Source organism: Gigantopelta aegis, chromosome 4 (assembly GCF_016097555.1).
Source record: "Gigantopelta aegis isolate Gae_Host chromosome 4, Gae_host_genome, whole genome shotgun sequence".
In the NCBI taxonomy this organism is placed as follows: domain Eukaryota; kingdom Metazoa; phylum Mollusca; class Gastropoda; order Neomphalida; family Peltospiridae; genus Gigantopelta; species Gigantopelta aegis.
In genome coordinates this window covers 43,621,933-43,639,822 of record NC_054702.1, presented here as the reverse complement: position 1 = coordinate 43,639,822, position 17,890 = coordinate 43,621,933, and the positions used below count along the sequence as shown (strand labels likewise).

Below are 17,890 nucleotides of genomic sequence, written 5' to 3'. Positions count from 1 at the left end.
CATTACATTAATGCTATTATTATTTAAAAATGATTTTAAAAAATCACTTGTATTGAAACATAAATCAAATTTTCATTAAGATTGTAACAAGAGACCAAATGTAATTGTTTCTTTGTTGCAACAGGATGCACTTCGGTTGTTTTGCACATTGAAGCTATATGTGGTCTTCTCATCTTTTAAGTGTGTTTTGTGTGTCCTACAGTTGATTAAAATAATGCTGTTATATTCAATATAATGTTTGTTTATATTTTTTTCAAATTTGGTTGCAGTGAGTTACATAGAAAAATTAAAACTATTTTTATTTCATTCTTATTAAAACATTTTATTGATTGACAAGATTGTTTATTAATGTATTGTCACTTTAATTTCTTTTTAATGTATTGAATAAAGTATCTTAAAACAATTAAGACCTTTTTTTTTAATAAAAGTACTACAGTTGTAACATGGAAACTAAAAATATACATTATTTGATTCTGGATTTGGTTTTATTAAGTCACTTAATTTTATTGAATGGAAAGATGCATATATTTATAATGTAGTTTAAAAAAAAAGGTTAATTAAAATAAATTATTTTAAACCTCCCTATTAGAATTTTCTTTTACCATTTTAACATGGAAGCAAACACAGAATTTGGATTGATTTGGGGTGTGTTTGTTTATTCACTTAATTTTTTTATTAGCAAGAATAATTTATTCAATATCATTTTAAAGATTTACCAGTAAATATTATTTGTAATTCCCTTTTGTCATTTTTGTTTTACAAAAAATTAAATAATTTTTGCTGTTCATATTCTTTTAGATTGTTTTCAGATTTACTTAATTTTCAGATTCATTGATTTGTTTATTTATGATTTCTTTGTTTTGCAGCATTTGTTTGTAAAGTTAGGTGATGTTATTTTAATATTATTTTTACAGATTTAGATGTCACCTAGAAGATGCAGCAGACTTGCTCTAAAAAGACAGAAGTCCATCACCAGACCCTCCTCCACTACATAAAAAAAAGAAGAAGCTCTCTAATGCAGATAGAGTTAAGGCCCACAGAGACAGAGTGAAAAACGAACAACCTGAAAGGTACAAGAGGTATCTTGAAGAAAATGCTTCAAAATGCAAGGCCTACCATGCTAAACTGTCCGATGAACGAAAATCAGAAGAAAGAGAAAAGTCAAGGCTCCGAGTACAAAAGTCGAGGCAGAAGAAGAAAGAGGAATTGGCAACATCTTCACTGTTACGGGTAACAACACGGAATGATATTGCTGCTAAAGAGATACGAGCCGTTTGGCGCAATCAGAAGCAGAAGCAGGCAGAGCAGATGACATCTCAAAAGAGGAGGAGAGTGAACGAACGGAGGCGTTTAAAATATAAGGAGAAAAAAGATGCTGAACAAGCAAAAAATTCGAAATCAGTGCATTATGAGCCAGATGGCAACCATCTTGAACAAAGAACACCTGATGCCCAACGGAAAGCACTCCATCGAGCTAAAGCTGCTCTCCCTAAAAGCCCTCGGAGATATGTTTGGACAGTTAAGGCATTAATTAAAAAAGCATCTCCAAGAAAGCAACGTTTATTCAAACGTACTGAGCCAGTGCAGACAGCAGAGCATAAAGTTGGTCGTCTGTTCGTACAGTCTGTACGTCGCTTGCGAAACAAGAACTTTGCAGCGTGTTCTGCTGAATGTTTGCCAGGGAAGTGGAACATTAGTTAAACGAAGTTCAATGCTTGGGATAAGCCGAAAAACACTGAAGCGCCATGAAGATGTCCGCCCCAAAGTGAAAAAACCAAAACAAGTGGAAAAGCAAGCCAGTGTGTTTTATGAGCAAACTGCCACATCCCTTCCTGATAAGAAACTGGTTAGCAAGAAGACTGGGAAAGCTGCAGCTATTTTGCGGAAACCGTTGCATGAACTGCACAAAGATTTCTGCAGCACTTCTGGCCATAAAATAAGCTTTTCGACATTTGCCAAATGCAGACCATCCAATGTGAAACTCATGGCACAAGCCAGATTACGCCAGTGTCTGTGCGAGTACTGCACAAATGTAGATCTCAAGCTGACCAGTATCAATGCTGTTGCTGCCACATGTGACTACAACAGTCGCATTAGACATGAAAGGCATGCTGTTACTTTGACTACTTGTGATGGCAACAACAAAAATTGTTGTTACAGATCCTGTGACAAGTGTGGTGTTCACTTGATGAATATCATCTTCGCCCTCTCCTGCAGTACAATGGCGAGCTTTCCTGGCATCGTTGGGAGTCCAGGATGGTGGCTTCAAATGGTAAACAGGTAGGACCTGATTTTAATATTTACCTCACCTTTTTTGTGTGTATAAATATGATTCAGCCCTCTATATTGCAACGGATTTGGTTGCATATGCGATAATGTTGTTCATCTGGCAACTAAACTATTATCTATATAAAAATAAAAGTAGGTGCTATCTGGCTCCAAGATGGAGAAATTAGCATAGAGTGCTGCTAATTATAGAAAAGTGTGTGGTAAAGGAGAAATTATTTACAATTGATGTAATTTTTGTGAACAATGTTTGCTTTTATTAATGAAAGTATTCCTCTTTATATTTTGCAGGTAACACGAAAGGTGCTCGTAACAAAGAAAGGTCGTATTCGCGAGTTAGTGGATGAACTCATGACGGAGGTGGCTTTTCTGTCCGAACATCTGTTTCGTGCAGACTGGCAGCACAAGCAGTTTGTTGCACTAAAGAACACTAGTCCCTTTCCTGCCAACACTGTATGTATGGTGATGGATTTCGCAGAGAACTTTGCATGTACCTACCAAGAAGAAGTTCAGGCTGCACACTGGCATCACGAGCAGGTGACTGTGCACCCCACTGACCTATTACAAGTGTTCTGCATGTGAAGAGACAGTGACGGAATCACTTGTTTTCATTTCATCAGATAGGACGCATGACTATCATGCAGTTCATGACTTCACTAAACGTGCTGTTCATCACCTGAGAGAAACAAGAGGTTTGTCCATTGAGCACACTTGCCAGTTGACAGATGGCTGTGCAAGCCAATATAAGAGTAAAGGTCCATTCTCAGACATCTCCTGTATACGCGATTTCAACAGCACAATGGAGCGGAACTTTTTCGGTTCCCGACATGGCAAGGGCCCTTCAGATGGAGAGAGTGCTGTAGTTAAACACCATGCAACATCGGCCATAATAACAGCACAAGCCATCATTGCATCAGCAAAGGATTTGTTTGAGTACTGCCAGCAATCGTCACTGAACAAGCAGGCTCCAGCTGAAGGGTGTTCCCATTTTTTGCGGACATTTTTCTGGGTCGAGCAAATCAACCGGTCTCGTAAACACAGCGCTGTGGATACTGTTAAAGGTACTCGGACATTCCACTCAGTCAAATGTGTTAAAGACATCAGATCGTGACAAGGCATCTGTCGTGCCTTTGTCTGCTAGAATGCGACACCAGATCAGGGGAGAGTGTGATCACCAGGGTTTGTGGACCATGCACAACCCATGTGCTCCAGAGTACAGGACAGAAGGCAGTGAAAGTGTGTGTCCCCCAACAGTCGCAGGAGTCCATGGCAGATGCCCCCATCTCTACTGGCGTGTCATGCAGGTAAAGTGGGTTTTAGTATTACTTCATTTAACTAGTATAGAATGTTTTACGTGCATAAAATAAATTCTTTTTTCCCATTTATCTGAAGTTAAATATTGTGGATGTTGTAACTTGTTGAATGTCCACATTTCCATTTCAATTAAAACATTTTCCAAAGTCATTATTTGTCAACTACATATAATTCATCATTTTATACTTATAACTGGATATTGTGGTTTGTTGTTGTTTCAGACATCTGGATGTGGATGACATCCCTGCGATGGATAGCATCTTAGCCCTGGATGTAGACGACACCCCAACCCTAGATATAGGTGACACCCCAGCCCTGGATGTAGACGACGCCCCAGCCCTGGATGTAGACGACGCCCCAGCCCTGGATACAGACGACGCCCCAGCCCTGGATACAGACGACGCCCCAGCCCTGGATACAGACGACGCCCCAGCCCTGGATATAGGTGACACCCCAGCCCCAGATATAGGTGACACCCCAGCCCCAGTCCCAGACCTGGATGTAGACAACACCCCAGCCCTGGATGTAGACGACACCCTAGCCCTGGATGTAAACGACACCTCAGCCCTGGATGTAGACGACACCTCAGCCCTGGATGTAGACGACACCCCAGCCCTGGATGTAGACGACACCCCAACCCTGGATATAGACAATGTCCCAGCCCTGGATACAGGTGACACCCCAGCCCTGGATATAGGTGACACCCCAGCCCTGGATCTAGAGGATGACCTGGATGTATCAACAAGGTAAAGTGATGTTTTGATTTTTGATGTGTCTAGTGTGAACTAAGTTTTAGATTCATTAATCCATCTACAAACCTATACAGATGTTTTTGTAGATAAATTTTCATAAAGGACAAACGTTCTTTGTTTCCAAGTTTCATTTTATTTATGGCAATTATATGTAAACGATAATCTCATATTTAATAGTGCTTCTTTTCTCTCCAGGAAATTGACAAAAGGTGCCTGGATCACAGTAAATTATGGGAATGGAAAACGGCAAAAGGAATATGTTGGAAAGGTATGATATACTTGTATTAGCCTCAAATCTTTGAAATTGATTTTTTAGAAATCATGTTAACATAAAAATTTAATTTTTGCTTTATTTTATTGGAAATATTACTATTATTGACATTTGTGTACATTATATTATTTTTTTGCAGGTCTTGGATGTTGACAGTGATGGAGATGATATCCATGTAAAATTCCTGCGATGTCGAGGAAGCTACTTCACCTGGCCAATGTTGACGATATAGCTTGGGTCAACCTCAGTCAAGTGAAGAAAGTTCTTGGCCATCCCATAATCTCAATTCGAGACCAGTACATATTTGAATGGACTTGATTTGTAAATAAAAATATTTATGTTTGTTGTTTTTAATTCACCATGTAACCTATGTATCCTTTAGCAAAACAAAATCTAGAATAGTGATCCATGTTGCAACTGTTATTATACATGTATCAAACATCATTAAATTTGAAAACAAAATAAATAAATGTAACAGTTTGCTTTACAAAAGTATGTTTGTTGTTTTATTTCATCATATAAACACATGTATCCTGTTTACCCTTCTTTAAAAACAAAATCTTGAACATCAAATATTTATGGTTTCTATGTTGCAACCATAATAAAATTATTTTAAAGGAACATCCAAAGCCAAAATAATACTCTTAACGACACAAATGGTTTAGAAGCGTGTTAAACAAATTAAATAAAGTAGATTAATTCCAAAATACTTTTATTTAATGGGAATTTGACAGCTAAAATTTTATTTCCTGTTTCGAATTTCTTTCTTTTTTTTTGGTCGCAACATACAATACACAAAATATTTGAAGTATTGGTTAAATTTCTAAAGTTAAATCTATATTAGAAAATTTGTTTCTAATTTTCATTATTATTCATACTTACCTAGTGCTAGCACAACAAATATGCTATTCAACCTGAGTCATACCTACACACTGCAGAATTCTCTCCCTTGCCGGATATGTGCAATGCTATCCTTGCACGGGCTACCTGTAACTTCATTCTCGGTTCAAAGTCCACCCACCCCTATGAGGCTTTCCCTCGGAGGTATAGTTTGTTGTGCTAGCACTAGGTAAGTATGAATAATAATGAAAATTAGAAACAAATTTTCTAATAGTCTTATTCAACTTACTGTGCTAGCACAACAAATATGCTATAACGGACGTGCAATGACACCGTTAGAGCACGTGAATTCAACATTAATGGGAGGAGGTAAGAAAATAGAGGACTTACCCGTACCCAAAAAGCTCCTTTGAAGTAATGACATGGAGATAGGACGAACCACGACATACGGTAACCACGACATACGGTAACAAGGAGTCAAAAAACTTTTGGGAATAAAAAGGGGCTTCCCAAAAGAAAAACTCATCCCCATGAAGAGGAGGAAAAACATCTCCCCAGGGCGAGGAAACGGTAGACAACACTACAAAAAAAAAAAACACCCATCCCTCAGAAAAGAGTGGAGTGTTAAACATGTCCGAAGCGTGAATCGATGGCAGTCGGACGGAAAAGAGGTCGACCCCTTTCCGTTGCCCTGCGCACAGACACGACGTGTTGAGCCGCAATGACTGTCTGGATCCTACGCGTACCGTCAGGACCAACCGCCATATCCCGGAAATAGAAACGGTCAAAAGTGTGCCGTCCTTTCCAAACCCCTGCATTCATGACCTTTATAATATCTAAAGAGTCATGAAAATTCAGGGAAGCAGAAATGGCTCGGATCTCATGTGGTTTAACAGAGAAATTCCGTAACACATGATCACCCGCCATCTCATATGCTAGCTTGATGGTAGCTGCTATCCATCGAGACAAAGCATTTTTTGTGACATCACCCGGCCTAATGGTATAAGAAATAAACAATCTCTTTTTACCCTGCCGCCGGTTTTTCGTACGCTGCAAATAATACTTCAATGCTCTCACCGGGCAAAGAAGTCTATCCGAGTTATCAGATGACAGTGTACGAGATAAACTGTGAATGACAGTAGGTGGAAACTCTTCCCCTGGAGACTGGTTTTTAGCAACAAAGATAGGGTCGGTACGTAAAGTGACAGACCCGTCCGAATTGTAATCAACCAAGTCATGCAAAAAAGCAAGTATCTCACTGATCCGACGACAAGCTGCCAGTGAAACCAGAAACAGAGTCTTCCACGTCAAGGCACGAAGACTAGCAAACCTCAACGGCTCATAAGGCGCACCCTTAAGAGCATGCAACACCAGAAAAACATTCCATTTCGGAATAATGGAAGGTCGTTCAACCGTGGATTGTAATGATTTAAGTAAATCATGCAACACCAAGTTGGTAGAAAAGTCACGACATCCACACTGTTTAAGAGTAGTGAAAATCGCAGCTCTGTGACTTTTCACTGTCGTGACTTTAAGTTTCCTTTCTTGGACCAACGCCAGAAAGTACTCCGCTAAATCGTTGACAGTAGGCGATAAGGGATCGAAATCCCGTGCGTTCGCCCAACGAACCCACATACGCCAGTGACACTGATAAACCGACTCGGTAGATTTGCGCTTTGCTGAAGAGACGAGATGCACAATTCTTGTCGAAAAACCTCTGCGTCGCAAGGAAGCCCTGATAACCTCCACGCGTGAAACCGGAAGACCTCCGGCTTCGGATGCCACACCGTCTGACTCAGTCGCTGGCTGAGTAGATCGGACAACACTGGTAATCGGAACGGGACTGCCACTAACAGTGACAGGAGCTGTGGAAACCAGGGCTGCGCCACCCACAGAGGAGCTATCAACGTCACATGACAAGGTTCCTGGACCACTTTGGTCAACACCTTGCCGAGTAAGACAGGAGGAGGGAAGGCATAAAAATCCAGTCCCGTCCAATCCATACTTAACGCGTCGTACTCCAACGCCAATGTGTCCGGTACCGGGGACACGAACACTGGCAATTGGTTGTTCAACCGTGTGGCAAACATGTCCACCTGTGGACTGCCCCACACCCGAAGAACCGCTGCGACCACCCCTTTGTTCAACATCCACTCCGTCTGAACAGGGGTATGTCGACTGAGGGCATCTGCTAACACATTCACCGATGAAGGAATGTGTTTCGCCCACAGAGTGGTCCCTAGTTGGTCGCAGAATTCCAAAATCGCAAGAGCTTTGCGACCCAAAGTCTCCGATTTGGTTCCACCCCAACGATTGAGATATGCCACTACCGACGTATTGTCGCATCTCAACAGAATTCGACGGTGTCGAAGAACACACCGGAAATGAAGACAGGCACGATGCACTGCCTCCATCTCCAAACAGTTGATATGAAGCTTCCTCTCGGAGAGATTCCATACCCCTGAAATGTGTTGATCCAACAGATGCGCCCCGTACCCGTGCAGCGACGCATCCGTGAACAGGATCAGATCCGGAGCAGGGGGGTGCAACGGAACCGATAGGGACATGCACTTGTCCGACAGGCACTCCTGTATCGGATGAGTGAACCATGGGCCCAGAGGCACTATCGTGTCCCAATTGTGACCGTCCCACCGTGGGGACAAATGCCACTGGAGTGGTCGTTTGAATCGTCTGAACCGCACGATCAATGAGGCCAGAGATTCGAGGTGGCCCAACACCACGTGGAGAGATCGTACCGTAGTACTTTGCTCCCCCATCAAACGTTGCGCCGACGTTTGGAAATTGTGGATACGCGCATCGGTGGGACGAACCGACGCTACCACAAGATCGAAGACCACTCCGAGATATGTGAAAATCTGAGCCGGCGTTAACTCCGATTTCACCCAATTGGGAATAAAACCCAATTGGAGGATCGTGTCCAAAACCAACCCGACATTGGTCTGACACTCCTGTTGCGACGAAGCTGGGATCAACCAATCGTCCAGATAGGTATGCATTCGAACCCCTAACAAATGAACATGACCTACCACCGCTTTTACCACACGTGTAAAAGCATGGGGACTCGTCGCCAAACCGAACGGGAGCACACGAAACTCGTACGCTTTCCCGTCGAACAGGAAGCGCAGAAACTTCCAAAACGCCTTGTGCACCGGGACATGGAGGTATGCGTCTTTCAGATCGATCGACACAGCCCACTCCCCAATTTGAAGCAGGTTCCGGACCGAATGAACCGTTTCCATTTTCATGGAAGGAACATCGACGTAGACGTTCAGTGGCTTCAAATTTAGGATTGGTCTCCATTCCCCATTTTTCTTCCGGGCGAAGAAAAGATGAGAATAAAATCCCGGAGTGTCCAGACTGACTCTCTGGATGGCCCCTTTGTCGAGAAACTCGGCAATCATACTCTCCACTAAAACGCGCCGATCCGCGGACGGTAACGGCGGCATTCTCGGAGTGGAAGTAAGAGGGGGGCTCGAAGAAAAGGGTATTTTGTAACCGTGTCGAACGACCGACAGAACCCAGGGGTCGAGACCAGGCAGCTTGCACCAATTTCGAAGGAAATGGCGGAGCCTGCCCCCCACGGGTATGGTTGCTAACGGTACCTCCGAAAGCAACTGCCAATCGTTCACATACCCTCACCCCAACCGCTTACCACCCGTAGGCGCAACGCCTTTGGTGGACTGAGAACGGAACGCAGTACGACGTTTGCGTCCTCGCTTAGCGGAAGACGGGTTGTTACCTGGTTGCCTCCTAGTGTCAGGAACCCTAGGGATCTGAGACGACTGTAAAAAAGCAGCCTTTTTTACAGGAGGCGGCTTGAACCCCGAAAACGTGGACCGACGTTTACCAGAGGTTGAGGGTCGAGTGTTCGGGACTGGTCACGACAAATCCTTGTCTAGGACAATATTAAAATCGGGACCGAAAAGTAAATTTTCCCGTACCGAACGTGTACGAAAAAACGTCTTCGCAACGTTTGACGCACTCAAACCCACCAGGTAATGGTCACGCCATAACAAAAGACTGTTCGCAAACAATCGGCCAGATAACTGAGCGATATGCTTAGAGGCTTTTGACGCAGCCTCCAAACAGCCTTTCGCCATCGCGGGAAGGCTCTCGACAGCCTTATCCAAGCCAAATAGGAACGTACCTAAATGGTTATTAACCTGGAACATCGACTTAGCCAGCCGTTCGAACGATTCCAGATCCGCGATTGGCAATGACACATGCGGCGATGGGGAACAAGCGGCTCGGACACTAGCGGGAACGACCGCCGGATGTTCGAGAAAATCCGCCCCCAACGTCTCATAGGAGTCGGCACGAAAAATGCGCGCTCCCATTAGGATTTTCCCCGTAGGCAGTGCCGTTGGGTACTCATCAACACCCACTCCCAGGATACGATCACTGCCAGTGATCAACACATCAATGTCATAAAGTGAACTGTGCGCCTCCTGTGCAAGTGGTAAACCCGACTCCTCATGAGGAGTGACCAAATTCAAAGAACGGTTCCCGAAGGAGACACCCTTGAATGTAGGCTGGGCTTCAACCTGAGGTATAGCGTCCCCGCATACCTGTCGGACCTGGTCCCTGACAAAAGCCAGAACCGCCGGATAATCGCACTCCTCCTCTACCTCCGAACCGAAGTGAGAGAGAGCTGGGTCAGCGACAGAATCCGGTCCAACCGACGCTTCCTCTGAAGCCAGGTCACTGTCCACTGGATCCCGAAGATCGATATGGACTCCTCCCCCTAATCGAGACGCCCCTGGGGCAGCGTCTCCCGAGACGGAAACAATAGGAACCGAACGACAATCCCTAACTGCATCGTCAAACTGCTGTCGAGACGCAGTTTCTGCTGGTTTTGGCGGAAAACCAGGGGGGGGGGCAGGAGGAGGAATGGGAGCCGCACCCGACGGTCCCGTCTGCGAAAGCAATGATCCCAACTGAGGCGAAGCGTTCAAAAATTCCACAAAACTCCGAAACAACGTTTCCTGAAAGCCTAACGGTCGTTCCTGCGCCAAGTGCGGAACGGTCGGAGTTTGCGGCCACAGAGTACCCCCAGCCGAGGGGTATCTGCGCGAACCTCGTCCTCTATCGAGTAAAGTCGAAGAGGTAGGGACCAAAGACGGTGCAAACTGTGAGGAGATGTCCGTTGCTACCGAAGTCACCGGACCCTTGGGGTAAACATATGCAAACGGAGGACCCAAACGGGATGAGTCCTCCACCCAACGGTAAACATCGGTCGGGATGCCATCAGAGACGGATCCCGGCATCGGAACAACTGGCTCAGTTCGAAGCAAACTGGCAGAACTCTCCTCGGGCCTTGAGAATGATGAGGTGCCGAAGCGACTGTCAGCAATCGAAGGCAAAGTCGGGGCCACCTGCTCTGCGGACGAAGCAGTGGACCTATGCACAACGGAGTGCATGTGCTCGGTAACCGATGAAGTCGTCAAAAACCGGTGCCGCGACGACTCCACCCTGCCCCCCTTCTGTTTGTAAAGGTAACCGTAACGACGATGGCGACGCCCGCGACGAAGCCAAACAAAAAGAAGAAGGCGCCGTCACTAACGAAGACGGCTCACGTACCACGGTCACAATAGGAGCCCGGGGGGGCGCTCCCGAAGTATCTGTAACTGTACTCGTAACACGGACCGAAGAAGAAACACCCTTGTGTTTCCCCCCTTTCCGGACACTTTTCGAAGTGTCTACAGACTTATGGGACCTACCCACTAAGTCCGACTTGCCGACTACTGCCGAAGCAGACGACAAGATTTTGCTGGTACCCGAAACCTGAGTCTGCAGTCTTGAGAACAAGACCGACAGTCCGGACACAACACGTGTGTGTCTTTACGTCGTAAAGGAAATGGACAACCATCTCGCGCACAAACTTTCCGTGCGCTAGCTGTCAACGAACTCGCGTTGGACATGGTAAATTCAACACAGAATTCCCAACTACCAACCGTATGTCAAGTTCAACCAAAAAAACAAACACAAAATTACAAGTAAAGAAAACTTTTTGCCAAAGCTTAACAGGTGTTAACAGGTGGACTGCAGAATTGAGAATGAAGTTACAGGTAGCCCGTGCAAGGATAGCATTGCGCATATCCGGCAAGGGAGAGAATTCTGCAGTGTGTAGGTATGACTCAGGTTGAATAGCATATTTGTTGTGCTAGCACAGTAAGTTGAATAAGACTATGTCGATTCATAACTGAGTCAACATTATGTAAAATTTGGAATGTTAAAGATTGTTTTTAAACATTTTAATATGTTTGGTTTCCATGTTGCAACTGTAATTTCGTTGGATGACATTACTTAATCACACACCATGCATAAACCAGTGAGTAGACTATCTTTTTTGTTGTTTTACATGCTGTCTATGGGCTTTATCTATAACTGAGACACTAAGATATGTTTTTTGAGAAATGTTTATTTTTGGGACTTCATGTCACAGAAATGGCTACAATTTCTGAGAACAACCCAAATCTTTAAATAAAAGATTTAAAATCATATTGAGAATAAAAAATGTCAATAGTTGCAAATATCAAAATTATCATTTGTAATAAAACCACAATTAATCTAATAATCTTGTTCAGTTATCAGGGTTTCCAATATTTCTAAAATATTTAATTTTAGCATTAACACTTAACAAAAATTAACAGTTTTCAGTGTACCGACCGGGGCATCATTTCTAGCAAGACGGAGAATAGGCTCAATAATTCCAGCATCAGTCACATAATCACGGAGATCCGGTCCATCGCCTAAAACAAAATAGAAACAGTATGTCAATGCACTCAAGAGTACTAAACAATGCACACACAAAAATAATCACAAATGTTTGGCTCAATGTAATAGTCTTTGTATCAAGTGCTCCTGTTGGTAGTAGCTAGTGGGAAATCTGTTGGATTGGAACCAGATTTGATCACATTATGATGGGTGAGGCAACAATGACTAATGTATTTAAATCAATATTTATTGGTAAAAAAAAAATGAAATATGCACCATAAAAAATTATATATAACATAAGAGTCAATCCTAGGACACTTCGCACACAAGGCACAACCCACCCCAGAACTTTAGAATAATTCAAATAACACAGATAGCTTCAGAATATTGCCAAAACCAGTTAAGATATAATACAATGTTTAAACCATCTGCATTTAAACTAAATGGCACACACATCACAGCCTTTGATATATCAGTCATGGTGCATTGGTTGGGACAGATTTTTTTTTTTTTTTTTTTAAATTAAGAGAATGATTCCATTCACCTCTATAGACCAAGCTAGAATGCCTCATAATAAAATAGATGCAAACTGTTCTTCACTTAACACACACATTGACTATATTAACAACAAATATGTCCACACCAAGAATCAAACACACAAAAATATTGAGAGATTTATCCAATAACTCACCAGCAATATTACCAAGTGCCCAAACTGCCTGCTCACAAACAATCTGAGATTCTGAATCAAGAAGATTAATAAAATGTGGAACTGATCCAGCGTTAACCACAATTTTTGTCTGCTCACTTGTACCAGATGCTATATTGGTTAATGCCCATGCAGCCTCAAACTGTATATCAGGCCTGTAAATAGAATATGTAAGGAACTTTGTTAAACACATATGGCATGAAGTATAAACAGAAAATCCACTCATGAACAAGTTATACATTCATCACATACAGGTTCCAACGACAATCTGATTAAAATTATCTCTACTGGTCTAGAGCCACTGAAATTTCGCATTGGAAATCGGCTGATTCCGCGTTTGTGAAAATGGGAATTTTAGCAATTTCCGAGATTTTCCGTGCGTAAGAAACCGGAAATTCCGCAATGAACCAATCATCTGCATACAAACCGTCGTCAAAACGGCAATTTCTGCGACATATATTCAAGTGCGGACACAAACTATACTAAATAAGTCGTATTTGATTGCATGGAAACAAATAAACAATAAATAATGATACATTGCATTGTATTACAGTATATACTGTAATAAATACTGGCATCTGTCAATCAAAATGATGCCAGTCTGGGTTAAGTCTGTTTCAACAATTTAAATGTTAGTAAATTTAAGATACAATTATTGAATTAAAATATTAAAAAAATAATCTTCGATACTGCAGTGAATCAGAATGTTTTATTTCGGAAGTGTTTAAAAATAAAAACATTTAATTTACTATAGATACATAATAATGGGCTAAATAACGGTTAACGGTTACATTTCGGTTAAAACCGTTATTATTGGAAAGCGAAAGTGACTAACTTTATTATGCGCTACGCGCCATTGCATTCAATGTATTTAAGTAGGTACCGGCAGAAGCCTGGAAGGCTGAGTGGAATTGGTAAATTTGTCCAAATCTGGCAAGTTTCCCCTGCGTTTATCTCTATATTTTTTAGTATTTATCCTTTAAAAAAATATACTGGATTAAAGATCAAATCTTTTTCTGCAATATGATGTTTATTGTGTGTTTATTGTTCATGTTTTAAGTATATTACTTTTTATGACAAAACACTAATTTCAAGACTAATTAACGCTGTGGAACACGCCTCCAGCAGAAATCTGTGCAGACACAAAATGCATACCGACTTTCTTTCGCTTTGCTCAAAAACGCCGTAACTCATACAAATAATCTAAAAATAGCACGATATTCAGCACAAACTCTTCTTTAATTTGATACCAAATATGTAGTACAAAAAAATAGTATAGTAACTTTAACTCCAAGTTTAAATTTTTTATTTATTTTTAAACGACTACTACGGCTTTATTTTTTTTAAAAGACTGACGAAATGTTATATCAAACGAATCGTCATTCAATTGCCTTTAAAAACAGCTTTGCATGCAGTGGCTAGGTCAAGCGGCGCGCATACGCAGACTGAAATAAAAAGGTATATTCCTAGCTTTCTTGGAAAATAACCAAGCGCGCGCGACCATGAGGAATGGCTGAAAAATGTGAGCAAGAAAATTTGAAACCGTCAACGATATACAACAAACTAGGTAATTATCTTATATTTAATTGTTTGCATTTGTTTTATTTATTATTTAGGACCATATTTTTATAAGTTTTAATCACCGATGCATACTTTTAGTTAAATAATTTGACCAAAAGTAGTTTCGATTTTTTTAGCTTGTTGTAAAATGTAAACAAATCGTTAACGGTCGTTTGTCTTTTATAATTGTAAACTTTTATCGCATTTAATAACAGAAATAACTTAAGATGTAAAACAATAACATGTTAATGCACCATTTCATTTTTTTTTATCGACACCAGTTATTATTTTTATGACTGTATTTTCACAATTTTTAAGAATAAAATAAAATCGAACAATTCCAAAATGGCGGACATCGATGATGGTTTCGTTTATTTTTATCAGTTACATTCCAATAGATTGCCTAGTATTTATGTTGAACTTCCATAGCTTGTTAATAGTTATGATATTTATAATTACAACTAAAAATAATTAGGTATGGGTAATTGTAGCCGTTGCTATAGTTTAATGAAATAATTATAACTATAGCATCATCAACATGTACGTACTCATTTAAAATTTAATTTTTAAATAATTTTTTTTTTTTAAATTGCTTATCAATTTATGATTCTTCAAATATGTTCATTATGTTGCATGATGCCTTTGTCATCCATGTCATTTAATAATGAAGTTTCCAAATATGATTAAATAAAATAGAATACAAATTTTAAAATTAAATCTTATATTTATTATCCATTACAGAATTGTTGTTCACAATCACAGAAACAGTTATTTTGCAGTAATATTTACTGAAGTCTTCCTAAAGTACATGTAAATTGTATTTATTTATTTGATTTCGATCAGGCACACATGTAGGGGAGGGTTTTGTGGATATACCCCTTCTTCCCGTGTTAACAATATCCCCCCATTATTGTTCAATGTATTTCGGGCAGTATAAATATAATCATCACCCCACCCCTGCCTTAAACTTCACTCAACACAGTATAGACCCCTGCACATGTGCCTGACAATTCAGTAGTTACACACTATTAATATTATACTGTTTCATTACTTTCTTAAGCTTTAAAGTTAAACTATGCCTTAAACTATTTGAACAATTTTTAAAAAAAATTTTACTTTTAGATGATGAAAACTTTACAAAGTTGAAAGGATTATTTAATTTCATCGGAAGAGGGCGTAGGCCATCCTTGCCAAAGGTTTCCTGTACCAACAGACTTCTTCTTCAACTATCATTTGAAGTTAAATAAAACATGGGATGAACTTTCTGAGTTTGCAGTGCAGTTCGTAAATACCGAAAAAACCCAGGATACGTGCATTAATTGAAAAAACATTAAAAACTGCTCTACAGCTAAACCCGGCAACTGAGGACTTTGATCACTTTCTTGAGAAAGAAATAACATTTGTAGGCACTTATTTAAATGAACATAGCATTACAAAAACTGAGCTGATTAAAGTAATTTTCCAAACAAGTACATGTAAATCAAATGTCATACCCCTTACAAATGGAATTATTTTGGACTTGATCACATTTCAAAAAAAAGAATGTTTACCTGCTACATGGATCTACACAAGTGCCATTTACTTGTCTGGTGCCAATTTAATTCAAAGTTTATTTAATAAAGATGTAAAAAAAAAGCCAAGAAACTGCAAAAAAGAAAAGTAGGTCCCGATACCGTGATGAAGAAGCCTATAACAACTTTTACAGGGCGACATACACACAGACCCCTGCTAACACTCTGGTCTTATCTGCAACTGAAAATACTGATTCTGATGTTCCCCCTTCCCGGAAACGAGTTAAGCTGGATAATACAGATGTGTCAGAGAGAAGTGGAAAAAATGTACCCCTCTTTATTGCAGCACAGGCAATTCAAGTCAAGAAGTTCAAAGGTGATGTATAAGTTAAATGTAAAGAACTTCATGAAGAAAAAGAAACAACAAAAACACTCAGAGAGCTCATTTCTAAAAAAATTCATGAATTCGAGAGAGAAAACAAAAAAATGATGATGCAGAAGAAAAAGTAAGAAACCAAAATGCACTGCAATTAACCATTGAAAATTACAAAAAAGAACTCGAGCAATGTGTGTCAGTGAATGCAAAAAATTCTCAAGAATTGGCAAAAATCAGACATTCATCATACTACAAGAGATTGAAAAGGTGGATTACAAATTAAGAAAGAAAGAGAAGTCTAAATAATAATCACTCAAATTCCAATGATACTGTCCTTAAATTGAAAAACCAACTAAAAAGAACACAAACACTTCTGTCAAACTGCAGACAAAACCTTAAAAAGAAAACAAAGGAAAAACAATTACTTTCTGTTAAGGATTGAACACCTAATAAATCAGTTACAGACAGACACATGCACAGAAAATGTTCAACTACAAATGAGGGAAGAAAACTCAAATAAATACTCAAAAGATGTCATAAAATGTGTCATTGGATTAATTGGACAGGCAGAGGTGTCGGGCAAAAACTGTGGGTCTGTTATTGACATTGTTGCCAAAAATTTATTCCATGTTGAGCTGGATTCCAAGGATATACCATCAGAAAGATCATCCCTTCGATTCGTGGATACGGGTTATATACTAGCGAAGCGTCAACTGGCTGAAACTCTCCTGAAATCATCTCATGTTGATTTGCATTCTGATGGCACTTCAAGAGACCACAATAAGGTAGTGGGGCACCAACTGTCGGCTGACGGACCTACTCATAATGAAAGGTTATTGATGTCATGTGGGTTTACTCCAGTCTGTTGAATGAGTTGGCTGCATTGTATGATAGTGAAGCAGACCATATTTTTCAGTCCATGTTGAAACATTTAACAGGTTTGATGAGTGACAGAGCTAGTGTTATGAAGTCATTTGATAAAGCTTTCAATGAAAAGAGAGAATTCTTGGGGTGGATGAAAATATGGAATTCCTACATTGCAATGCACATTTTCTTCTTGGATTAAGTACTGCATCAGACAAAGTTTTAAAAGAATGGGAGAAGGAACAGCAACATAAATTTGGCCGGGACTGTTTGGAAAAATTCAAGAGATTCTCCAGTTCAGAAAATGCAGGGTCCCGATTCATTAGAACAGCTTGTGACATACTTGGTCCTCGCGGTGATGAGAAAAGTGGATGCAAAGATATGTGGGAAGCATTTTGTAACATGCAAGGGATTCATTCAACAATCACAAGTTTCAAATCGAACAGATTTAACAATCTTTTTCAGGCAGCTGCCTCTCTACATCATCAAAGAGATGACCTAATCAGCTTTCTCAAAATTACATGCCCACCTTGAACTTGAAACAAGAAAGTGTTATGTTTGATTCTAAATGTGATTCACTGGATACCATCATCATTGCTCTTGGTATAATTTACCAAAAAGTGACAGGCCCTTACTGGATGTTGATGCGTATGGATGTCGAGTATTTGA

At 40.5% G+C, this 17,890-nt stretch overlaps 1 protein-coding gene across 1 annotated transcript in view; it reads right to left on the bottom strand.

Moving 5' to 3' along the window:
• Positions 1–17,890, bottom strand: part of LOC121370589 (importin subunit alpha-1-like) — a 54,911-nt gene that overhangs the window by 13,955 nt on the left and 23,066 nt on the right. The window contains exons 5-6 of the mRNA XM_041495911.1: positions 12,893–13,065; positions 12,154–12,236 (exon numbers count right to left, since the gene is read on the bottom strand). Coding sequence (XP_041351845.1) covers positions 12,154–12,236; positions 12,893–13,065 — 256 coding nt within the window. The remainder of the gene's footprint in view (positions 1–12,153; positions 12,237–12,892; positions 13,066–17,890) is intronic.